At 36.5% G+C, this 26250-nt stretch overlaps 2 protein-coding genes across 8 annotated transcripts in view; one reads left to right on the plus strand and one right to left on the minus strand.

Moving 5' to 3' along the window:
• GSTCD (glutathione S-transferase C-terminal domain containing) overlaps positions 1–3331 on the minus strand; it is a 129689-nt gene extending 126358 nt beyond the window's left edge. For 2 of the 4 annotated variants that reach the window (XM_042984090.1, XM_015537029.2), the window contains exon 1: positions 3106–3331. The gene's annotated coding sequence lies outside the window, so the exon portion shown is untranslated. Of the gene's footprint in view, positions 1–1040; positions 1133–1221; positions 1294–3105 lie in introns of those variants that run through there. The other 2 variants (XM_042984088.1, XM_042984089.1) reach the window with 2 other exon arrangements.
• A 65-nt stretch (positions 3332–3396) lies between these two features.
• Positions 3397–26250, plus strand: part of INTS12 (integrator complex subunit 12) — a 35372-nt gene continuing 12518 nt past the window's right edge. Inside the window, exons 1-6 of one of the 4 annotated variants that reach the window (XM_007080943.3) lie at positions 3397–3479; positions 11837–12001; positions 15805–15957; positions 17480–17667; positions 19364–19523; positions 23990–24136. In XM_007080943.3, the coding sequence (XP_007081005.1) occupies positions 11846–12001; positions 15805–15957; positions 17480–17667; positions 19364–19523; positions 23990–24136 (804 nt within the window). In that variant the 5' untranslated portion in view covers positions 3397–3479; positions 11837–11845. The other 3 variants (XM_042984091.1, XM_007080944.3, XM_042984093.1) reach the window with 3 other exon arrangements.

Here is a 26250-nt window from a genome sequence, read left to right on the forward strand (position 1 = left end):
GCACTTATTACCTGACCTTCTATCTCCAATGCTTATCAGTACTCAAACTTTAGTTTAAGAAATGAATGAATGTACATAAATGAGTATCAGTAATCGTTGTAATGACAATGCTATTAAGAACTTTAGTCTTGGTACATGAGCCTCATTCTTCTTGACACCATTAAATCGAAATGAAGAAACAAGAGGACCTCGGTGAGCTGAATTGGAATAAGTGTAACTAGAATCCATCCAAACTTATAGTTTTTGTGTGTACTGCTACTCAGTCAAGAGAGCTAGGAGCTGAAATGGATTCTATACACTTAATAAGTAGAATATTTATACACCAAGAAATATAAAGTAATGGATAAGAGCCTAGACTCTCTGGAGGTGACTAACGGGGTTCAAATCCTGGTTCTGATATTTAATAGCAATATAACTTTTCTGTGCCTTTGCTTCCTCATTTATAAAATGGGGGCAATAACATCAGATTTACCATATAGTGTGCTGTGAGAACCTAACAATGCCTATCACATTAGTAAGCCTGTAAATAAATACCAGCTATTATTATTCATTTGTAATTTATCTCAAAATTTCTTATCCACTGATACTATTAAAAAACAAATTTTGACTGGCAATCCACAAATTATACTTTATACTTCCAAACTTCTCAAGAAAGGTAAGGGATTTTTATTGAATTGAAGTTTCCCCTCCCCCACCCTCCCATAAAAAATCTGTTACTGAGGCTGAAAGCCACAAAGTCACAAAATGGTTGAATGCGTAATACCCTAACTTGCATGTTAACTGTTTATATTGTACAAAATAAATAGTTCACCACAGTTTACAGGTATGAAATTACAAATTCAATTTTCTTAAAGATTAAAATTTAAACCCTTTTAATTCCTTACTACATCAAATGTTCAACATTATGAATATTAGAGCTTAGCTTGTGTTTTATGCATTTCACAAAATAACACAATTTGGTTGCAAATCCTACCCCATTTTCTTACTATCTATATGTATAAAAAAGCTTGCTCATATAGGGTTAGACAGCAGCTAATTACCTTAGATACTAAAGGTTAAAAAAGGAAAGAAAAACCCAAGCTGCTTCAGTCCTCATTACATTATGTACCATGGGGATACATATAGTTAAGTCCTAGAGGACAAAGTTCAATAATTAAAATCAGCTGTTTTGTTATCTGGGTAAGAAGTGCAGAAAAACTGTTTAAAAGTAAAAAAGCTTACTGTAACTTTAGCCATAAGGGAAGTATGTCAGCTCTCTGGTGAATCAGGGAATCATCTTCTGCTACAGAATCATAATGCTTGCAGCTATGTCTGACCTCATAATTAATGGAGATCACAGCATAAAATGCAAGCCTGAGGTGCTTTGGGTGACTCAGTCGGTTGAGCGTCTGACTTCAGGTCAGGTCATGATCTCACAGTTCGTGGGTTCGAGCCCAGCATAGGGCTATGTGCTGACAGCTCAGAACCTGGAGACTGCTTCAGATTCTGAGTCTCACTCTCCCTCTCTGCCCTTCCCTGACTTGTGTTCTCTCTTTCTCTCTCAAAAAATAAATAAGTAAACATCAAAACAAACAAACAAAAAAGCCAGCAAGCCTGAAATAAAATTACTGAATCCCCGCAGCAAACAATATCTAGGCTTGTTATGATCTAAATGGTTTAAAACCTTGTATTCTAAGTACTAATCATAACAGGATTCAGTGGGCTACTTTAAATACCTGAAGATAAAAACTTACACTAAGGAATTGTGTATACTACAGATGTTTTAGTTGACTGGTCTATAGAATTTGTTAAGTTTCAAGGTCTGCTAAATTGTTCCTATTATAGAAAGGCTGATTGCATACTCAGTACTTGTTCTTATTTCAAATCAAGGGTAATAACCAAAGCTACATACTAAACACAGGGTTGTTGTTTTTAAACCGTGACAGGCCCACTATTACAGAAGTTCAAGTTTGAGCTTTGCTTAAAGCAGGTAAACATGTAGAAGTGTAAAAAAATAAATAGAAGAACTGATAAAGCAATTCTCAAATCTCATTGATTTCTTCTCAGACTTATTTTTAAAGTTAGACCTTTTAAAATAATGTCTTCAGGTATAACTCAAACATAATTTCACATGAGTATGCTTAAAGCAATCCTCTTAGTAAACTCCCCACCAGGCATTTAAAAAAAAAAAAAACTCACATAGCTTAAAGTTTGATTTATTAAATATGACAACAAATCATTCGGTTGTATTTACAACAAAGAATTTATTTTCACAATATTTAAATGACCATGTTTACAATTGCCACGTCACTAACTCGTGCCAGCTTTTTTTCTCCTTTAATACTGTTTCTATAGATAAGCTTGGAAAAGCAGTATTTTGTTAAATCATTAATTTAGCACAAGATATACTATTAATGCTGGAATTTCCTTGACATTCAAGAATTTATAACAAGAAATGGAATCCTGGGATTAAGAATAAAAGGAAAAAGACAAGGCACCTAATCTCAAACCAGGTAGAGTTGGATGGGAAGTACGGGCGTTTCTAAAGCCAAAGCAATTTCCGTGCCAGTTAAACTCAAACTTTCCACACAGAAGTTTAAAACCGAACTGAAACAGTTTTGCTAGGGTAACAGAAACAAATCCCGCCCCCCCCCCCCCAAGCAAATCCTTTGGAGCAACTGTTAGGCAGTATTCACATACAACTTCTTTCTCCAACCAGGAAGGCATGGAATGGAAAACAAAGTGTCAAAGAGAAAAAGAAAGTTACAGCCTGCCAAAAGGTCTTAAAACTACACTTCGCAGCAAAAGGCAAACGACTCCACAGACTGCCGCAAACAGAAGCTGCTCCATTCCCCCATCAGCAGAGGAAGCCACGAGGACCGGAAATTTTGCCCTGGGAAATCTGAGAAGGGGCCCGGAGCCTCCACCAGCACCCTCAGAAGCTGTGGCTGTCAAAGAGGTTGAGGGACCCCAGCACTGGAGAGACATCGGACACTAATTCCACGCCCTTGCCCTTCCCACCACCTCCTCTCCATCCCGCATCGTCAGCCCAGTCGCCTCCGGATGCAAAGAGTAGTCAGGGGGGTCGGGGGACTGCGAAGCCGGCGGCCTGAGCGCCCTCTTTACCTGGTCGCAGAGGCGCGGCCAGGCACGGAGGGTGAGCGTGTCAGCGACACGAGCCGCCTGCGCCTTCCCGCCCCGCGCGAGCCAGGTTTCCGAGGCCGCTTCTGCGAGTCTTCGCCCAAGAGGCCACTGGCTGCCAGAGAGGCCAGGGGAGAAACAACAGGCACAGTGTCTTGGAAACAGCCCTGCCGGCCGTCATTCATAATCCGGCGGACCGGAAACCGGGGGTAACGTCACTTCCTTCCGTCGCACAGCCAAAAAGTTTCCCTCCTCACACTGCTGCAGGAACCTTTTTTTCCCCCCTCCTCGGAGCCGGCTAGTTCCGGGACCGGTTCGGAAGGAGCCTCCGGGAACGGACGGAGTAGCGGGGCGGAGCGGTGAGTTGTGACGAGCTACCCGGCTCCCAGCCGCCTCTGGGAGGCTCGAGACCTCCGCGAGGGGCGAGGTGTGAGAGTAGTTCCGTGGAGTCTTAGTTTCCTCGCTCTTTAGGGGGAAACTTCGTAATTTGCGGGCGGTCGCGTGCCCCAGGCTGACCGCTCTCTCCCTTCGGTGAGGGCTGTGCTTCCTCCGAGTCTGTTGCGGGTTCGCCTATCTAGGGCACGGCCCCAGGGACTAGGTCTCCAGAACCCCGTCTCGGACCTTCCTCGGAAGGTTTTGGCGACTTCTCTATGCAGCTCCCTCTTTCCGCCTCCCCCCTTCCTCCGGCTCCCTCAAAGACCTTCCCTCCGTGCTAGGCCTTCGGTGTGTCATGCTTTGATCAAAGGCTTGAGATTCTTTTTTCTGAGTGTCCGCTGTCGCTTTTCAGCTAGTCCGTCACTTGGTTGGTTTGGAATCGTGGTCTTTCCGCTTTCCCTGCATTTCCAGACGTGTCCCTAAGATATCAGTATAACTCAAGGCCAAGAATTCAGTAGAGGAATGAAACGGACAGCATCTTTAAAAAGATTTTTAGTAGAAGGTTGCAAGAGCCTCCAAAGACATAAAGGGCAAAGCCGTTTAGGAGATGGCAACCCTAATATTGCACTCGGTGTGAATAAGTTCAGTTTCCTTTATCTTGTGCACATGCAGATGATCAACTTTGGATGTGTGTGTGTGTGTGTGTGTGTGTTTAAGATTGGCATGTAGGGTAAGAAATGAATATCCAATTTGGGTTGGAGAGATAACAGACGCCCTAGAAAATGACATTTAAACAAAACCTAGTTCATTCATTCAATAAATATTTTTGAGAGTCTAAGTTTCAAACTATGTTAACTGCATAAGACCCTGCCCTCATGGAGTTACAGTCTAACGGGATTAATGAATTTAAGCCAGGTAAAGGAGTAGGAAGAAAGTATTGCAGGTAGGAACACTGTACAGGTCTCTAGTCAAGACCGAGGTGGTTTTGTTTATTTTGCTTTTGCTTTTTTGATGCTTGTGGGGCTTAGGGGGTTAGGTGCATGGAAGATGGATTTGAGTTTCTTGTTGCTCTTTTTGTAAAGGGACTTCGTAAGTGGTTAGAATTGTGTAGAAGGAGAGAAAAGACCATTACACTTTACTTTGATCCCTAATAATTCTATAGCCATTATTTTTGGTACTTTGCAAAGTAGCAAAGTGATAGGCAAAAAGATAAATGTAGACTCTCCCTCATAAGGTACTCAGAGGTTTATAGGGAATATAACACTTATGGGGGAAAAAAGAGTATGATTCAAGGTAGAAAGTCCTAGTACCATGAGAAAGCACTACTAGATATCCTAGGAGGGAGAGATTATTAGTATTTGGGGTGGAGAAGGACATACCAGCTGAGAATAGAGTCCTCGTGAGAAGTAATATTTGAACATAGAATTTGGACATCTAAAAATAGGTAAAAAGCTTCCCAGACAGAAAAAGTGAGTAGAGGTGTCAAGGCCAGCTAATGGCGCTACTGTAAAGAGAATCTGTATATGAAGATTTAAAGTTTTTGTGCCAGTTAATGAATTGTCTTTTATAAATGGTAGGCCAAGAGATTAGGCTTTATTTTGAAGGCAGTAGGGAGTTTTAATTTTTGAAGAAGAAAAATAAGAAGGAAAGGAAAATATGTTTCAGGAACATTAATATGTGATTTAGGCCTCAGACCAGATTAACAGAAAGTTGTGTCGTTCATTGAAAAACGTGCAGGACAAGGAACTTTCGGAGGAAGGTATTCATAATACCGATTTTAGTCATAACTAAATTGGGCAACCAGGTAGACATACCTACTCAGCAATTGGAAATGTGGGATTTGAGTTTAAGTGAGATCGGAGTGGTGAAAAATGTGAAACCATCTGCCTAAAGATGACAGTTAAATTAAAAACATGATAAATAGAAGATAACCCAGGAAGAAAGTGGAAGCAGAACTAAAAAAGATAGATGAGAACAGATACTTGGGCAATACCAAGAGTGACAGGGCTGAAAAGATGAACCAGAGTAAGAGTAGCCAGAGATAGATAGAAGAGAAGAACCAGAAAAGTTAAGCGTAATCGAAATCACGGAGGAGAAAGTTTTTGAAAGAGGAAATGAATACTGTGTATTCACTTGGCCAGCATTTAATGAATACCCACTACCTGCCAGGTACTCTGCTAGGCACACAGTTAACAGCAGCGGGTAAGATCAATCCTGTGCTCATCCTCAGGGAATTTACATTCTAGTGAGAAAGACTGTTTACATAATTAACAGTATAGTAACTATTCTAAACTTCCAGGATGTTTGGGAACAGAATAACAGTAAGACTTCTTATTTTATTTGGGAAGTGTGGGGAAAAAAAATACTGAGATGTGAAGGATGAATAAGATGGGTATGGGACACTTTCTACTGATGTGCTGAGGTGAGAGCGTATGATATGTTGAAAGACTTAAACTAAATTATGTGACTACAACAGCGAGTGAGGAGTGGGAATAGTCTGAGATACTAGATGGTATTTAATGAGTGTGTACTCTGTGCCAGGTACTCTTGTAACTATTTTACATGTACTACCAGATCATGTAGGGCATTAGAGACCTCGTTAAGGATCTCGTTCTTTAACCTTTGGACAGCAAGAAGTGCAAAGGGCATTTTAACCCAGTGAATAATACAGGAAGGTATAGAGAGGGACAAGAGTGATTGTGGGGAGACTGATCAAGCTAATATGGTAGGCCAGATAATAGGTGGTGATAGCTTGGTCTAGGGTGGTGGTAGCAAGGATTGAAAAAAGTAGATGAATTTGAGGTATATTTAGGAAGTTTGGCGACTGAACACAAGGGTGTAGGGTGAGGGTTCAGGAAGTAGGAGGAGTAGCTGATACTCAGGTTCTGGCTGGAGCAGTGGGATTAAGTATCATTTGAGAGAAGGAATGCTAGAAGATCTGGTTGGGAGACAGAAGAAGAGGTTATGAGTGGCTCTGTTAGGGACATGTTGAATAGGAGGCACCAGTGAGATACCCATTTAAAGCTGGCATTTGGATCTTGGAAGAGATAGATGGGCCAGAGAGATAAGTTTATAATCCGTGGCAAAAGAGTATATATCAAATTGTCTAGCACAGTAATTCTCAAGCTTTTAGAGTGGATCAGAATCACTTTGAAGGCTTAATACAGATTTCTGGGCCCGGAGTTTTTTCTTCAGTTGGTCTCATGGTAGAGACCAAGAGTTTGCATTTCTAACAGGCTCCCAGGTAATGCCTGTGCTTCTGATCCAGATGTCACATTTTGAGAGAAAGGTGTAGAGTGAGACAAGAAGAGACCCAGAACTCACTTAAGTTGAAGTGGAATAGGAACCTACAAAAAGGCTAAGAAAGAAGTAGGAGGAAAAAAACAAGATCTGTTTACCTAAAGCTATGAATACGGTGGTGAGAACATTTTCATGGACGGAATGGTGGGACAAACGCCAAATTGCAGGATTAAATGCAGCATAAGTAGAAGAATGAAAAAAGGGAGTATAGAATGAGGATGACTTTCTGAAGGAAGTTTTGCTATGAAATGAGGAAGACCGGATAGAAGACGCTTGAATATATTTAAATGTAAATGAAAAGATGCCAGTAGAAAGAAAGAGAGGGTGATGGAGAGGACATAGTAAATAATCCGTAGTTCAGGGTCCAGATGGGGAAGGAAAAGGTAGAATCCAGTTACAGGTAGCATTACATGGAGAGCCACCTCTTCATTTATCAGGTGGGAAAAAGGAAAGGGTGGGTGCAGGTAAGTTTGTAGATGTAGTGGCAGGATGTTGATTTAGTTTCTCTCTGACAGCTTTTGTCTTCTCTGTGAAATTGGTGAAGACATCTACTGAGATACTGTAGCAGTTTCAAGGAAAATGGAGAAAGTGTAACTGATCTTGGCAGAAAGTAGGGAAGTGAGTTGAGGAGAGAAGCATGATAGGATTGCTAAATTGTATTGAGTGCCTAGATGAGATTGGTGACTCTACAGATGCAGAGTATGTATTCCTCTCAGCTGCATTTAAGAGTTTGGGTGCAGGCAGGGAGAAGGTAAATAACAGGATGGATGGCTAGAAAGTAGATGAAATTATAGGACTATAGAACACAGGTGTTTAGAGAAGAGAGTCTTTGAAAGGCTGGACCATGAAATATAGGACAGGAAGTAAAATGACATACTGTAGGGGCGTCTGGGTGGCTCTGTTGGTTAAGAGTCCAACTTTGTCTCAGGTCATGATCTCACAGTTCGTGGGTTTGAGCCCTGCGTTGGGCTCTGTGCTGACAGCGCAGAGCCTGGAGCCTGCTATGAGTTCTCTGTCTCCCTCTTTCTCTCCCCCTCTGCCACTCATGCTCTGTCCTCTGTCTCAAAAATAAAGAAGCATTAAAAATTTTTTTTAATGACATACTGCAGATAAATCTAGATGGATAGAAAGAGGTGGGAAAAAGAGGTCACTGTTTAGTGGTAATTTCTGTGCTATATGCATTTGCCATAGATGATTCCTATCATGAGCTAAGAATTCTCACTGAGGATTAGAATTCTAAAAAACAAGTCCTAGGTGTGTATATATATATAAATAGATATATACAGATATAGATACATGAAAGAAACTTAATGCTTTAAATGTAGAATTAATTTAAAATCTAGGTGTTGCTTTAAAAAAAAGAATGTCAGAAAATTAGTAATTACTACTTTAAAAATGTCAATAACCTAGGAATGGGATAGTAGTGGTATTGGTGGGAGTGAATTCTTAGCTCTAATCCTCAGTAAGAATGATATATGGCTCTTTTCCAGTCTGTTTTGGTCATGGATTTTGGAATATACAGGGAAGGAACTATATAAAAGTTAACATAATTTGGTACAACTCCAGGAAAATATTTTTGGTTATAATAATAAAGGAGATAAATTGAGAAATTAGTTGCTGACCTCTTTAAGGACTTCAGTAGCTGAAAAATAAATTTTACTATGTGTGCATTTGTCCGTAAGAAAGGAGAAGTAATAGAAACTAGAGAAAGCAATATAAAAGGGTGAGGAGGGGCACCTGGGTGGTTTAGTCGGTTGAGCATCCAACTCTTGATTTCAGCTCAGGTCATGATCTCACTGTTTTGTGGGTTTGAGTCCTGCACCCTGCTCTGTGCTGATGGTGCAAAGCCTGCTTGGGATTCTCTCTCTCTTCCTCTCTCTCTCTCTGCCTCTACCCGACTTGCACTGTCTCTGTCTCTCTCAAAATAAATAAATAAACGGTTAAAAAAAAAAAAAAAAGTGAGGAAAAGTAAGATAGAAAACTAAAATATATAGGATAAAACATGTAACTGAGTGTTTTATTTTAGGCCCAAATACTGTTTTCTGTTTGATGTGGGAAAGAAGTTGAGGCAAGGAGGTGCCAATAAGGAGAAAGCAGAGGGAACTAAGAAACTGGAGGCCTCTATAAATTCAAAATGCAGGTGGAATGCAAGGAAAGAAATGGGGGACAGGGGGAGGAGGCAAAATAAAGGAAGGTTGACCTGGTACCTTGAAGAGGTTCCTTAGTGAAAACAGTGGAAGAGATAAAAAGATACAAGATTATAGTCAAAAAAAGGAGAATAATTGTGGCTACTTTCAGGCTTTGGTGGCTGAAGATGAAGCTCTTTGGGATTGAAGATCTAAGTAAACTAGGAAGCTGGAGAAGATCATCAATATAGATGCTAAAATTGCCAGAGACGACAGTGGGGAGAAGTAAGAAGATGAGCCTAGTGCAAATGTTCCATACCTTAGCAACCAGGAAGGTATAGGTATAGATTTCAAGGGAAGATGTTGATAAATGGTGGCCATGGAATGTTTCTCCAAAAGCAGCTATATGGAATAAGATCTCTGTAGACCTCTTTGCTCTTTGAGTAGGAAGTCGAAGGAGTACCACTTGGGAGACCATGGTAAAAAGGAGATGTAGTGGGGGAAATAGTAAAGGTAAAGAGATGCAAGGAGTGCTTGAAAAACAAGGTAGAAAATATAGGGGAATATATAGATAATGAGTAGGGACTAGAAGATTATGGGCAGCCAGCAATGAGGTTATTGTGGAGGGAGGGAAGGGCTTAGCTGAATGAAAGTACTGGAAGGCCTTTCTACGGAAAGGTAGTTTGTACCTTAAGCAGCCTTGATGTATACATAATAGGGAAAGGAAAACTAGCAGTTGCTGGATAGACTAAAGCATTGGCCTCCAAACTTGTCTCATCATTCCCTGAGGATGAAATTGAGCACACTTCATTATATGTGTTATCAATTATATGTCTACACTGCTATCATTCTGTGTATTAATAGCGTATTTTTAATAAAAAATTAAAAATAGAAATTCTTATATTTTTTCCCTATATTCCACTATTAAGACCTTTGAGACATGTTAGTAATTTAGGGCATGGGTACAAAGCCTATTCAGTTTTATCACTGCAGGATAATATAAGAAGAACGGATTCCAAGGTTCCAGTTGGAATGTTGGTGTTGATGACATGACTTCTGTAGTCTTATAAGCTAGGCACTGACTCTTGTCACCTAATCTGTAACGCAAACCTTTTGTCTGTGATTATGGAAATACGTAACAGTAAATACCTTGCTTCTGGTTTCCAGCATAGAAATTTCAAGGAATTGTTTTTCTAGTATATTGGAAGGATTCTTCTCCATATTAGCCCTTTGGTCAGCACCTCATAAAACAGATTGTTCTGGATAAGTAAATGCTGTGCTTTTTAACTATAAAAAGTTTGGTCAATAAAAAGGTTAGGCCATATTCCCCTTGAGCACTCAGGAGGAATGGCAGGTTTACTCTTTTCATCATGGACATTTTAATGAGGAGCTATTCTCCAGAAAATATGTATAGTAATCAGCCTATACCATGAGTAAATTTAAAAAAAACCTTTCTGTACCTATCATCTACATAGATGATGTATGTAATAATATAGTCTTAAGTGACAGATTGCTTCTCAGTTTTCATTAAATTACTAATACAACTGTTTGAGGTAGATAATTGTCCTTTTAGTATTGGCTTTGGGATTCATGGATGATTCAGGTGTTTCATTAGAGTATGGAATTTGACAATAATTTTGAGGCTATCAGAAAGGTATCTAATACCGTCTTGAAAACTAAAAAAAAAAAAAAAAAAAGCCTGTAGGTGTGGGGGTGTGTTTCCTGTCAAAGTTGGAAAGGGATTGGGGAGAAGTAGATGGGGAAGGAACAAACAAAATTCATCTTTAGTCTGAACTTTCATATGCCAAGATTCAACCTACAGCAAGGTTTAATGGCTTTATAAACCCCTGAAAATGAGAGATTACTGTGGAATTGCTGATAGATCTTTAACTCTAACAGTACATGTGTGTTGCATTATTACATTATTAACCTCAAGGATAGAAGACAGTTTCAAGCCCTAGAATATTGATCAAAGGATTGAACACAAAGTATACATTTTTATTTTAATAATTCCTTGCCTGGGGTAATATTTGAAAAAGTGACACAAGAATTAGAACCACATGATAGCATTGGTATTAGCTGAAAACAACATTTTTTAATGTTTTGGAATTTCATAAGCCTTTGATGTACATCTTCACTGTATTTTAAGCTAATGACACAGAGCATTATCACAGGCCCTATGGGAGAGATTTTATATTATGTATATAAATTATATTATGTATATATAATTTTTTGGTAGTAACTATGGCACCATTCCTCAGAGACCTTGCTTTTTAAAAGTAGGTTAATGCATGAGATACCACAATCTAAATGTAGTCCAATAGATTGTCTTAGTATGTTTTCTGAGGCATTCAAGAATGGAGTTGAGGACTAAGGAGATTTAAAAATAGGTAGTTGAGGTTAAAGTTGCAGCAATGACCTTTAGCTCATCACCTGATGTTTCCTTTAACCATTGTTCTCCTGCCATGCCTTGCCGCCTCAAATCTTTTTTTTTTTTTTTTTTTTTTTTTTTTTTTTTTTTTTTTGGTAATGGAAATAAGGTTTGAGAGAAGAAATTTTGACATATGGTAAACCTGACCTAAACACATCAAGTTCCTGTACACTGAACTGTAAGTGTATATTTTAAAACCCTGAGGAAGGTGCTCTGTGGCAGGGAGGAGCTTATCTGCATTTCAAATTCAGGATTTGAATTTGAATTCAGGGTCTGGATACACACAACACTGATAAGGTTCTTGCTTCAGGGGAAACGAAGTTGGTAGGAATAACAAGGAAATTTACTTTTCTTCTGATGTTTCAGATTTTGTATAATGGGCACAGTATTACCTATTATAAATAAAAGAACCTGATAGATAAACTTTAACATAGATAATTGCTCATTGTCTCTAAATTAATCCCCCCTTTCTTATTTTCTTCAGGTGTTTGCAATGGCTGCTGCTGTGAACTTGGAACTTGATCCTATTTTTTTGAAAGCACTTGGCTTCTTACATTCAAAAAGTAAAGATTCTGCAGAAAAGCTAAAGGCACTACTTGATGAATCTTTGGCTCGGGGCATTGATTCAAGTTACCGTCCATCTCAAAAGGTACCTGCAAGAATTAAAAGCTTGGGGGGAGTTTTGTAAGGCCTGCAGTAGAACAGTGTTAATATTTAGATCATCTTAAAACAGTCTCCCTGCCAAAATAATCTTTCATGGTGGCATGAAGAAATTATATTCTTTAGTGTTCTATTCTTCCTTCATGTTTTCAGAGAACTTTTACTCGACATGGAAAAGTTAGCTGGGTGTGAGGGATACTCTGTTCTACTTTATGTGTAGGGAAACCTACTTATTTATGGTTTAATTTCTAATTGTTTCTCATACCCCAAAAATTTTAAGCTACTGGATGAAACCGTGACTTGTAATTATTCTCTAATGTTTTAATGTTTAATGAAGTAAAAGGACAAAGTGCAATGAAGTAGATTGAATATGGATAGGATACTTTAAGGGGAAAAGGAGGTATATGGATAAATTATGACAACTATGTGGCTCCAACTTTGATAATGACAAAGCAGCCAAACAACTTTATGTGAAAAGAATATACATTTTGGAACCAGACAAACCTGTTTTGAATCCCAGTTTGCCTCTTACTAGTTGTGTAGTAATAGATAGTGTATCTTGAACATTTATTGTGTTTCAGGTATTTTTCTGCTTGGTGTGTGTGTATAATTAATTTTAATTGTGATAATCTTTTGAAATAGGTGTTATTTATTTTCATTTAAAAATAAGGAAACCAAGGTACACAGTAACTTCATTTCCCCCAGCCTCTATTTCTTCATTAGTAGAATGGAGGTAATAAGGATTACCTTGCAAAATTGTGAAAATTAAATGAGATAAAGCATGTAAGCCACCTAGTACAGTATCTACCCGGTACATAATAGGCTCTTAGTGAATGGCAGCATTTATTATATTTGTAATACCTGAGACATTCTTTCAAACCTTTCCAAAGCTCTAGAGCCCTGAAACTCCAAAGTCATCCAGGTCTTTGGACCCAGATAACAAGATGAGAAAAGGAAGACAGGATTACATCACTAGCTCAGTCTAACCCACAATCTCAAATTAAAGACAGGCCCAAGTCCCAGACTCAGTGCCCAACACTAGCTCTAGTATTCTCAAGCCTTTTTATTGCCCTTTGAATAGTAGCGCCATTGTGTCCTCATTTCTTCTACCATTCTCATTCTGGTAAATTCAGTGAGTTCAAACTTGCCAAATTATACAGCTCTACAAAACACACTAGTAAGTTCATTCTGCTCTGAATGTTGATAATATCCCAATAGGTAAAACCTATTATTACTAAAGAAGCAGTACTGTATTTTGAGATTCTCAAACAGAAATTCATCTATTAAAGTACATGAAAAATTTGTTTTGATTAAAAAGCCTCCTGCCCTTAGATTTCTAACTAGAGTTACTTCTTATTGATCAGTTTAGAGAAAATACTGTCAGGTATTTAAAAACCGTAGATTCATTTCATTGTAGCCTTCAGCTGCCATTTACATCTCTAGAGAGAGAATCACCTGGAGGCAGTGGTATGCTTATAAACATTGACAGCTGGCTCTCCAAGTGTAATTGCAACATAAAAATCAGTTGATATCTTCATTTACATCATTCAGTAAGTCCTATGTGAAGTAATGAACTTAGATGGGACCCAGTCAGTTAAATGTCTGACTCAGGATTTCAGCCCAGGTCTTGATCTCCTTGTTCGTCAGTTCTAGCCCCATGTTGGGGTTTTCTTTCTCCCTCTCTCTGCCCCTCCCCCTCTTGCTCCTAACCTCTCTCAAAATAAACTTAAAAAAAAAAAAAAAAACTTAGAACTTAACTCCTCCGCCAATGACTTGTAACTTTTTTGCTGAATTAGATAATAGTTTTCAAATGCCTACAAGATTATGTTTTTCGTTTTTTTATGTTACACTTTTAAATTAATCTGCATTGCTAACATTTTTTCCATCACTTTCCTAAGTCTACATGAATGGTCACCAAACTTTCTGTAAAGTATCAAATAGTAAATATTTTAGGCTTTGTGGGCCACATGGTCTCTGGCACAACAATCTAATTCTGCCATGGTCGCATGCAAGTGCCACAGATAATACATAAAATGAATGAGTATTGCTGTGTTCTAATGTAACGTTATTTATAAAAAACAGGCAATAGGCCAGATTTGGCCTCCAGGCCTCAGTTTGCCAACACCTCCTCTAGACAGCACAATAAATCAAGTGCAACTACCAAGAAATCGAAAGCCCCATTCTTTATCCCTTCCCCATTTCTTCCTCCTTGGAGGTTGCTACTGTTCTGAATCTAATGTATATCATTCCTATTTGTATTTTTCTACATTTATCTGCTGTCTCAAAAAAGTAGACTGCACTCAGATGTGCTAGTTTTATTTAGAATGGTAGGAAATGCCCTCCTTTTTTGAAGGGCCGATTCCAAGAGGTATCTTATACATAAACTTTTTATACTATTAGTAATACATAGCAAGTGTAAATATCTGCAAAGTGGTAATATAAGAACAAGGATTGGAAGCATAAAACAGAGTAAGAAGACAAGTCAGGGGTGCCTGGGTAGCTCAGTCCATTAAGCATCCGACTTCGGCTCAGGTTATGATCTCGTGTTTCATGTGTTCAAGTCCCACATCAGGCTCTGTGCTGACAGCTCATAGCCTGCAGCCTGCTTCGTGGATTCTGTCTCCCTGTCTGCCCCTCCCCTGCTCGTACTCTGTCTCTCTCTCTCTCTCAAAAACTAATCAAATGTTAAAAAGAAAAAAAAAATTTTTAAATAAAAAAAAAGACAAACCAGAGACTGGGTGAAAATATTTGTAAATTATGTGTCTGATGAAGGACTTGTATCCAGAACCTATAGAGAACTTTTTAGAGTCATTAATAAAACAAACAACTCCATTTTTTAAAAAGGACAAAACATTTTAATAAAAACTTCTAAACAAAATAACGTATGGTAGACAAGCACTTGAAAAACTATTCAACATCATTAGACATTAGGTAAATGGAAATTGAATCCATAGTAATACACTACTATATACCTATTAGAATGTCTAAAAGTAAAAAGAGTATGTGTTGATGAGGATGTGAAGGAACTAAGACTCTCATATACAACTGGTGGAAATGGAAAATGGCATAACACTTTGGAAAATGGTTTGGCAGTTTTTTAAAAAGTTAAACATACACCTCATATAATCCAGCCATTTCACTCCTAGACATTAATTGTGGAGAAATGGAAGTAAATATCCATATAAAGGTTTGTACATGAATGGTCATAATAACATTATTTGTAATAGCCCCAAACTATAAACAAGTATCCACCAATGGATAAATGGATAAACAAGTGGTATATCCATTCAGTAGAATATTACTCAGCAATATATAAGGAATGAACTATTGATATACTGCACAATATGAATCAATATCAAAATAAGTAGACTGAGTGAAAGAAGCCAGAAAAAGGAGTACACACTGTATGATTCTGTTCATATAAATTTCTAGGAAATGTAAATTAATTTGTAGTTCCAGAAAGCATTGTTGCCTGAGGATGGGGGGACATAGTTTCTCTAGGATGTATGCCTCTAAGAGTAATTATAGTGGGCCACAAGGAAACTTTGGGGGATGATGGATATGTTTATTATGTTGATTGTAGTGCTGGTTTCACATGAAACTTAGCAAATTTTATACTTTAATAGATGCGGTTTGTATATCAATTATTTCTCAATAAATCTGTTTAAAGAAATGGATGTTACATTGGCCAAACACGATAATTTTTAACTGAAAATCGTTTACATTTGTGGTCTACTTTCTACAATTGGTTAGAACAGTTGATTATAGGTATCTTTTTATTTCATCTCTTAGGATGTGGAGCCACCCAAAATTTCAAGTGCAAAAGCTATTTCTGTTAAGCAAGAGCCCAAAACATCCTCCAGTCTTCCTTCTGGCAATAATAATGGCAAAGTCCTCACAACTGAAAAAGTAAAGAAGGAAGCTGAAAAGAGACCAGCTGATAAAGTAAGAATTTAATCTAGTTTTTAAAAAAGGAAATCAATTGTGCTTATAAGCAGGAACAATTCTTTGGTGTTCACTTCTTTTATATAATAGTAGGTAAAAGTACACAATAATTACCCAGTAAACATATTTGGATAATTATAGATGTCGGTTTTTTGAAAAATCAGTAAAACTTAGAAACTGTTTTTTTTAACCATTTATTGAAGTCATTGGCAACACGCAGTTGAGCCCTAGGCGATGTGCTAATTTCAAGTATAAACTTTAATCCGTAACTTAAATATTAAATATTCTAAATGGAACAGTTGCTGAGAAGAAAAGATAGGAAGGAATAAGTGACTAAATGTGAAATTTGTTACAAGATGATGTGTACCTTAACAGAGCTACAAATAAGTCTTGGATTGCCTATTTTGAATGATTTTTGCACATAGTCAATTATTGAGATTTTAGCACTTCGTAAAAAATACATTAAAAAAATCTTTAGTAATCCCTGCCCTTAAAGTGGAGTATATTAGTCCCAAATGTTTTCATACTTGTGATAAATATTGGCTATTCGTAAACTATATTGTTTTCTGTGCTTTTAAATTTATATAAATGGTATCATACTGTACATGTATATCTTTTGGCAACTTTTTCATCACTCAGAAATGTGCTTTTGAAATTCATCTGTGTTGATACATGAAGGTCTATTTCTTTCAGCTACCATGTAACATTTATTCAGTAAGTAAATCAGTTTATCCATTTCCCTACTGATGAGGAGTTAGTTTATTTCTCTTTTTTTTCTAGTACAATGGCACTTCAGTGAGCTGCTTTGAAGATAAATTCTTTGTGCACATGGTGATAGTTTCTATAGGATGCATATCCGTAAATGGATGTAATAGGATAGGCACCTCTTCAACATTACTAGACATTGCCAATTACTATCCAAAGTGCATGTACTAAATTTATATTCTCACGAATAAAGTATAAGAATTGCAAATTCTCCATGTCTTCCCAGACTTTTTAATTGTTGCCAATCTGACAGATACATCTATAACATTTATATCTTAAAGAGAGGAGCCAGAATTTGCTTTGAAGTAAATATGGCAATATCTGGATAACTGGTAGATAGTTTGCTATTTACTTCTTTTCAATATGTTTTAAATATTGGTAGTTTATAATTTAAAATATTTAAAATAAAAACTACCCTTAAAAATAGCCTTGTTAGTGCTGTGGCTTCTCAGGGCATATAAGTAAATCCATTGAGCTTCCAAAATTCTTTAATGGATAAAAGAATAAAAAGACAAATACAGTTACATGCTAAAATGTTCTGATTTTTATTTCTACCTTGCTGGTTTCTTTTAATGTATTGATGATGAATTTATTATAAGTCTTCTACAGATCTTTAGTGTTTATATCTGCCCCTAACTATCTATGTCAAAATATCTATCACGTGGACTTGATCATTGTGCAGTGTCTATCTTATCCATCTCTCAGTGATTTAAAGTTTATTCTAACATGTTACTTACTAATTGGGTGCTTTTTATAGATGAAATCAGACATCACTGAAGGAGTTGATATTCCAAAGAAACCTAGATTGGAGAAACCAGAGACACGGTCCTCTCCTATTACTGTCCAAACTAGCAAGGATTTAGCTATGGCTGACCTTTCCAGTTTTGAGGAGACCAGTGCTGATGATTTTGCCATGGAGATGGGATTGGCCTGTGTTGTTTGTAGGTAAGTTTTCACAGGTTCTTTTGTTTTCATGAAGAACAAAGAAAAAAAACAAAATCAGACCAATTGTTGGGTGGGTTTTTTTTGTTTTTATTATTTGGTGGTGGGTAGTAGATAGATGAGTAAATTATTCTCTGTGAACTGCCCCATATAACAATTTAACATCTTGAAAACTATTAAATATTTTATCTTTCTTACTGTGGCATCTTTAATCTATTATGTCATAGCAGCATTTTCTGCATTCTTGGGTTCTAGAGGGAAACCAATTATTGTGTTATTCTTTAGTGATGAAGAGTATTTAGCAGAGTCAATTATTTCTGTTCTTTTTAAGAAGTCTGTGTTGCTTTATTTTTCCTTCTGAATTGTTGATAGTACTTATAAAATAGGCTGTTATACATCATTTTCTAAACACCATAAAATCATTTCCTAGAAATAATGGAAAAGAAGTAAATGAATCACGTAGATTATTCTGAGTGTTGTTTTAAAACATGGATACATAATTATAAAAACATGAATAATTTTGCTTATTAGGAGATGCACTGTAGAAATCTGAATAACTGAATTTGAAACTCCTTGATGCAAAGGGCTATATTTTTAATTGTTAATGGTTTTTACTGCCTAGCACAACAAAAGATTACCATCTTTGTTGCTGTTTTCTTCATGAAAATGTTAGATTCTGGTGCATTGGAACTGAGTAAATAACTAAGTTTTTGTGAGCCTTGTAGAGAATGAGTTAATGTATTTCTGAATAGAAACATTTGTTACAGCTTCATTGTTTTCACATATATTTATTTCAAACTTCATCTACCATAAAGTTTATCACTTTTAAATAAGAAATAAATGGTATAGTAATAATGGAAAGAGAACTAGTAACTGTAACCTTCCATTTGGAGAGTTCTTATGATAGTCTAAGTCTGTGGTGAGTGCTTTTTGAGCTGTTGGAATTCATATATATATATATATGTATTTGTGTATATATATACATATACATATATATATATTTAAGTATTTTGAGAGAGAGAGTGGGGGAGGGACAGAGAGAAGGTGAGAGAGAATTCCAAGCAGGGTCCACACTGTCAGCGCAGACCCTGACACAGGACTTGATATGACAAACCACAAGAACATGACTTGAACCAAAATCAAGAGTCAGCCACCCAGGTGCCCTAGAATTTATATTTTATTGATACACGTCCTATTCAGCTGATAACACATGTATTTATTGAACACCCATATTTGCACAGCAATATACTAAACACTGTAGATAATTGGGTCCTATTTCCACCTTTATATATAAGTCAATTTAAATATATAGACAACTTATTTTTAATGAACTTGTATGTTAATGAAGAAGAAAGAACAGCATGTAGGTAACAAATATAAAGGAATATAATAGAAGTATAGAGAAAATATTATGAGACTGTTGGACAACTAGCCAAAGTCTACTTTCTGGGAAAAAGAAAAAAATTACAATGCGAAATGGCAAAGAGAATATAGCCAAATTCAGTTACTGAGGCACCTTGTGTTCATAGTTGAGCACAAGCTTTAAAAACTCTAACATGTGCAGGCTACATGTTAGAGCTTATTATTTTCTTGTTTGGTGTTCACCTTCTTTAATATATCACATTTACAAAATCAACCCTAAAATGGCTTTAAATTGTTGCATTCAAATAAGTGCAGTGTTTAATGGTTATTTTCTTAGGCAAATGACGGTGGCATCTGGAAATCAATTAGTAGAATGTCAGGAGTGCCATAATCTCTACCACCAAGACTGCCATAAGCCTCAGGTGACAGACAAGGAAGTGAATGACCCTCGCCTTGTGTGGTATTGTGCCCGATGTACCAGACAAATGAAAAGAATGGTAAGAATCTTTTTTTTCTCTATTTTAAATGGTCTCTGTCATTTTTTTGCTGATAATTGCTTTTCAAAATAAACATTTGAACCTTTAAGTTAGTTGAAAAAAAATTACAAATACTGATTATTTAAATGTTTGTATGTATAGTGTATATGTATGATTTATGTATCTATGCCTAAACTCTTAGACCATGTTATATCCATTTTTCTCTGTTCAGCTTTTAGCTTATTCTATTATAGATAAACAAGATTAGAGACTCACAAACTATTAATGTTTGTTACTAGTATGTCAGTGTATTTACAAACATTTAGAAATACTACAAAGCACTGTGGGAAATGGTGAGATATAAAGCCCTGGTCTTTGGTGAGTCTGGTAAGGACATTTTGAAAATGTCTGTTCCTGAGTGGCTGAAACCATCAAACTCACAAGCTGTTTACAGAGACATTATTTGTATATGCATCTGTGTCTTTCCATGTGTGTTTCTCTATTCTTCTGTCTTTTCCTTCTCATTGTCTTTGAGTGACCATTTATCTCATTTTCCCAATGTACTTTCATTTTCTACTGCTCACTAACATAACTGCCTTTAACATCATACTGAAATGCGTTTCCATTTGTTATATTGGATAACATTGTAACTTTTATTCATTTAAAAAATAGATAAGTGAACTTAATTTTCCTTTAAAGAAATCCAGTGACTTATTTGCTTCTCCTCTTCTTCCTTCCCTTAGAGTAGGGATTCTTGATAGAAGAATTTTCATGTCTGTTAACCAAATAAATTTCTACATAGACTTTTCTGGTCAAATGTATCTTTTTTAAAGTTAGGAATATTTAGTTAAAAGTAAAAATTCAGGATACCTATTTTACTTTTCAGTCAGTTAAATCAGAAATAGGAAATGTTTGGGGCACCTGGGTGGTTCAGTCGGTTGAGTGGCTGACTTTGGCTCAGGTCATGATCTCGCAGTTTGTGGGTTCAAATCCTGCGTCAGGCTCTGTGCTCACAGCTTGGAGCCTGGAGCCTGCTTCAGATTCTGTGTCTCCCTCTCTCTGACCCTCACCACTCAGCTCTGCCTTTTTCTCTGTCTCAAAAAATAAACATTAAATATATATATAATATGAAATGTTGTTATTTCCTATTAATCTCACTAGTATGTATACTTTCAGTTTGTAACAGGGATTTTCTGTGACAAGGTATAATTTTTCTTAGTCTGATTTTTATTTAGTTTATTGTTTAAACTAGTCTTCCAGGACCTCAACCAAATGATTATGGGTGAGCAATATAGTGCATTCCAGGGCACTGACAGAAGTAGTCACTAAGAATTGATAATAGTAAAAATAAATAATTTGTGACCATAATGTCTTTCTTTAGTACACTTTCAAAGGTTTTTTTTTACTGTTACTCTATTGTAAAGTTTCAAGTAAGTAAACACTACTCTCAAAGTATTTTCTCCTCCATTTTATATGACTTAGTTTGCACCAAATGTATGTTTATGGTTCTGACCCTGTTTCTGGAATGAACTTCGGCAGCTGACCCGATATCCTACAGTAACTTTAACATCTTTAAAATTGAAATTGTTTTCTTCTCCACTCAGTTTTTCCCCCAGTTGCCTGAATGAGAAAACATTATCCTTGATGCCTCTCTTAATTCCATATTACTTTGTTCACCAAATTTGCTGGTTCTTCCTCTTATCCATTTCTTGACTCTGTTCATTTTGCCCATTATTACCTTGTTCCACAAATCCCTCACTTCTTGTCTGTTGCTTTAGCCTCTTAAGGAGGCTTCTCGCTTCCTTTCAATCCACTTTATTCACTTCAGTTAAAACAATTAGAATTATTCTTCTAAAGTACTTATCTAATTTTATCTACTTAAATACACCCAATGGCTCTCAATTACTTATATAATGAGATTATACACATTAGGGGGAATTTACAGACCTTCTCTCTTTGACCCAAGTCTGTCTTTGTATTCCTTTCTCCCACCACTTCACCGTATACACCCGTACACTCTGGCCATGCCAGACTAAGTGTATCATTCCCTGATTATGTGGTGAGCTTTCCTGTTCCCTTCTCCTCTTTTCTTCATCTCAGGTATCCTTTATTCTTTATCTGCTTTACAAATTAAATGTGTAATTAATTTGATCAGTAAGACCATGTCTCATTCATTGGCATAGCACCAGAGCAGAGCTCAGGACTAGACATGTGCTACATTCTGTTGTTCTCAGTTTAAGGTATGTAAAATGGAGGAACTGTGGGTTAGTACCAGAAATAGTAAGTTTAGTCCATATGTCCAACGGTTAAAGTACTGAATGGAGAGCCATAACTAATGTTAAAACATGATTGGAATTCACTAAGAATAGACTTGGAGAAATACCAAAAGCCATGATCTGAAGTGAGCCTAAAGATCAGGATCCAGTAAACACAAAATAATGAGAGAAAGGAATTTGGAAATAGTGTGGGTGCTACACCTAGTCATTCTAACTATAATTGCTTTCAGTGAGGTTCCGATACGTGCATTGGTTATTGCTCCAAGGAATTTTAGAGATACTATAAATAGCATCTTATATCCCCATTCTCCTCACACTAATTTCTCCAACTAGGGCAGGTTCCGCAGTACACATTATTATAGGAAGACCTAGTTAAGAATGTTGTGATAGTGTGTGGCAGGCTCCAAGATCGTTCTTCAGTTCTATAATGTTCTCTTTACCACGTAATGGGTTTTGCCCTAGTGCTATGTTGGAGATTCATATGACTTACTGAATTGGTTTTCAATCTAGGGTAGTAACACACCTACTCAGCAGCATTTAGTAATACGTGGTATTTTTGATTGCTGCCATACTGGCAATTATTGTCCTGAGTGGGGAATTTCATACATTCTGCAATGTGTGAAGCAGTCACCCAATGAAAAATTATAGTACCTTGTTGAACAGCACCAAGTCAGTGATAATATCCTATTTCCCAAAACTAGTATTTACCATCAAAGGACCAAGGGCTTTGGGTGTTTCTTACTCAACTTCTAAGATGGCTAGGTGATATAGAGGAGCCAGAAGATCCAAACATGATCTTCTATGTAGAGGCCTTTTCTTGGCTGCATTATAATGAATCTTCATCTGCTAATGCATACAAGGTAGGTCAGTCTTCAGAGTTTAACCTCTGGAAGATGTGGGTTGAAGGAAATGTAAGCATGAAAGCCATGGTTATGGAACCATGTATTTTTTATTTACTCTGAGGGCTGCATTCTCATAACATGGTTTTGTAATAGAGGATAATATGGCCCTTCTTTACTGCTAGTTGAGATATTTTACCACAGGTAGTCTTCTAGCATCCTTAATAATATTCTTGATCTGAATGTTGCTTTATAAGTGATGTTTGAAAGTAGGTACACTTTCATATGGAAAGCATGTAATATTAAAAAATGGGATGAATTGAAACTTAAGGATCAAAATCATGGTAAAGTAAACCATAACACGAGAAGATTACACAAGAATGCTCAGACAAAACAGGCTGCATTCCAATTTCCAGAAATGGGAACGGACTATTTATAAATTTCCTGATACAGTCCCACATGATCTTCTTAGGATTGTCAAAGACAATGGACTGGCTCGGAGCATCTTTCCCCATCCAGGATGCATGTGTTCTTCCAGATTCAGTTGTCTAATTAACTATGACTGTCAGCAGTCAACATGTGCCGGACACTGTACTAGACTCTTACATAACATAAATCATCTTCATAACCCACTTTATTTGGAAGAGAATGTAATAAAATACCAAGTTACAAAAAAAAAAAAAAGGAAAAAATCAATTATTGGTCAAAATAAAACCAAAAATGCTTATAAAGGGATGGGGAGTATAGATTCATCTTTGATAACATAGAAAGTTGTATTTGTGAACTTTCTCAAAGAGTTTAATATGCTTAGTTCTGCAGTGTGGAAAAACTTCAGAAAGATACTTATTTATCAACAATAGTTCTTTATCCACATTCTGTATTTTCTGTATTTAAAACTGCATAATTGATCCAAAGTACCTTTCAACTGACCCTCAGTTACTTAGAGACATGTATCTGAATATCAAGAAAAACACTCTTCTAAGTCTTATTGACCAACTATAATAGATAAATACCCTTCATTACAAGTGAAGCTAACTGGTTACAAATAGTTTGTGATTTTCTTTTTTTAAAGAGACAATTTGTTTTGCCTTGTTAAAATGGTATTTAATCAGCCCTCATCTGCATGATTTCTAAAGCTTAATATTATCTTTACTGTTTAGAAATGAATAAAATATATAAAACCATTCATAGGATGATGATAAAAAATAATTTGTCCAAGAATCTGTATTTTCAGTGTCACCACAATATTTTGTAAATGTTCAACTATACTTTCATTCAATGAGGAGTCCTGTGACAGATTTTTAGTCTTTTTTGTGTGTGTGTGCATTCAGTTAATATTTTGTATCTAATTTAATCCACCGATTTTTTACAGGCTCAAAAAACTCAGAAACCACCCCAGAAACCAGCCCCCACAGTTGTTTCTGTAGCTCCAGCTGTCAAAGATCCATTGGTTAAGAAACCAGAAACTAAACTCAAACAAGAGACAACTTTTCTAGCATTTAAGAGAACAGAGGTCAAGGTACAGTACGTTCCATTTTTTTCTAAGATTGGATTTTAATTTAATTGACTAAAAAATACTTACTTGAGGGACGCCTGGGTGGCTCAGTTGGCTGAGCATCCGTCGTCGGCTCAGATCATGATCTCAGGGTTTATGGGTTCGAGCCCTGCGTCAGGCTCTGTGCTGACAGCTCAGAGCCTGGCGCTCCTTCAGATTCTGTGTCTCCCTCTCCCTTTGCCCTTCCTCCGCTCTCTGTCTCTCTCTCTCTCTCTCTCTCTCTCTCTCTCTCTCTCTCAGAAATAAACAGTTGAAAAAAAAAATCCAACATGAAATCGTTTTATGGCAAATAAGTTAAGGCCTTGGCTGTCATGTTGATTCTGATTTAAAGGTTTTGGTATTTTTATGATAAAAGTTAATACATTTTTTACTATGGAAAAAAAATGGTTCCATTCACATATTAAAAAGCAAATGGCTTTCTAACTAAGATAATGGGTAGTTTTTACTTACAGTAAAAATTGAGGAATAGTTGAGAAATTTATTTTCTTTACTGAAAGACTAAGAAATTACTTGGTCTGGATTATTGGTGTTGTTTTTACTTTTGCTTGTCCTGATAGTATTATAAGCCATCTGTCATTCTGTGGAAAAGCAATACCAGTAACAGCAAGCCATTAAACTAAAACGCTATGAACACAGAACTTGCTTTCTGTTTGTACTTCATAAGTGTTGGTCTTTTTAATTACTTCAGATGGGTTTTCTTCTGTGATGTTTGTTGAAAGATCATTTAGCCATATGGCAGACAGTTTTGTGTTTAATAGAAAAGGAAAAAATTAGATTTTTTCATAACTGAAAATTAAGTTTACCACACTTGTGTCCTTTTGCTTTCTTTACTAACTTTTTCTCATTACCTGTGTGCATTCCTCTAGGAATTTGTAATTTATGTGTGGTTTATCTTCTCTGGATAATCTTACGAGAAAGTTACTGTGTAATGTATAATGTGAAAAAATCCTATTGTTTTTCAGAGAACGTGAACAAAAATCTGGGCTTTTCCTCTTACAAATATCTCAGCACTCTATTCTGATTACTTTTCACATGGGTTAAAAATGTTTACATGCAGATGGTATTGAAGGCTACCTTGTAAGAAGTAAAAATGTGTTTTTACCAACTCTCCCAGAGTTCAGGTTTAAAGTATAACAGCATATATTTTAGGCATGGTAATTACCATATTGATAAGTAAATTAGTGTTTGTAGGACTTAATCTTTTACCTGTAATAAATTTTACACTTTTGTGACTCTTCTTAAGAATATAAAGGTAGAGAGCATGCTGGTGAGAAGTTCAGTTTATAATTAATTTGAACAAAGTACATTTTTGCCCAGTGCGGAGGTGAAAAAAATTTGTCCTCGTGTGAATGAGAGCAATATTTATTTATATAGTGACGCTGGTATCACTGTTAGCTTTTGATTGGCCGTGAAGTTAATTAGAGAAACTAAGGTGTTAAATCTTTAAGAAATTCATCTGGGAGTGAGTCAGACCTGCCTAAATGTCACTGTGCAGCTCTTGAGGCGGTTAATAAAATCCTTTATACAGAGCAGGGATCTCTTCTTATGTGATAGTTTCAATGGAAACCTGAACAAATTGTGGAAATAAAGTTATGAAACCTTTTTAATATATCACCAGAGCTGTATAATTACAAATAGTTAACATTGCAAATCTGTATATATTTTGCAATGCAGGAGCTATTTACTCAAAATTGGTATTGGGACATTTTAAAAAAAAACAGATTCTGGGGCGCCTGGGTGGCTCAGTTGGTTAAGTGTCTGACTCTTGACTTTGGCTCACGTCATGATCTCACTGTTTGTGACTTTGAGCCCCACGGCAGGCTCTTGTATGGATAGCGAGGAACCTGCTTAAGATTCTGATTCCCTCTCTCTGTCCCTTCCCGACTTGCTCACTCTCTCTCAAAATAAACAAAAATAAACTTAAAAAAATTATTTAAAAAATGAATTCAGAATCTGACACATTTACTCAATAAGTAATTATCAAATAAATCTGTTTATCTCAGACATCTTCTAAATTTCCTGGGTATGAGCATTTTTATTCATTAAGAGTGGATTCTGTTTTTGAAATGATCCACAAG

The sequence above is a fragment of the Panthera tigris genome, chromosome B1, assembly GCF_018350195.1.
Source record: "Panthera tigris isolate Pti1 chromosome B1, P.tigris_Pti1_mat1.1, whole genome shotgun sequence".
Classification (NCBI taxonomy): Eukaryota; Metazoa; Chordata; class Mammalia; order Carnivora; family Felidae; genus Panthera; species Panthera tigris.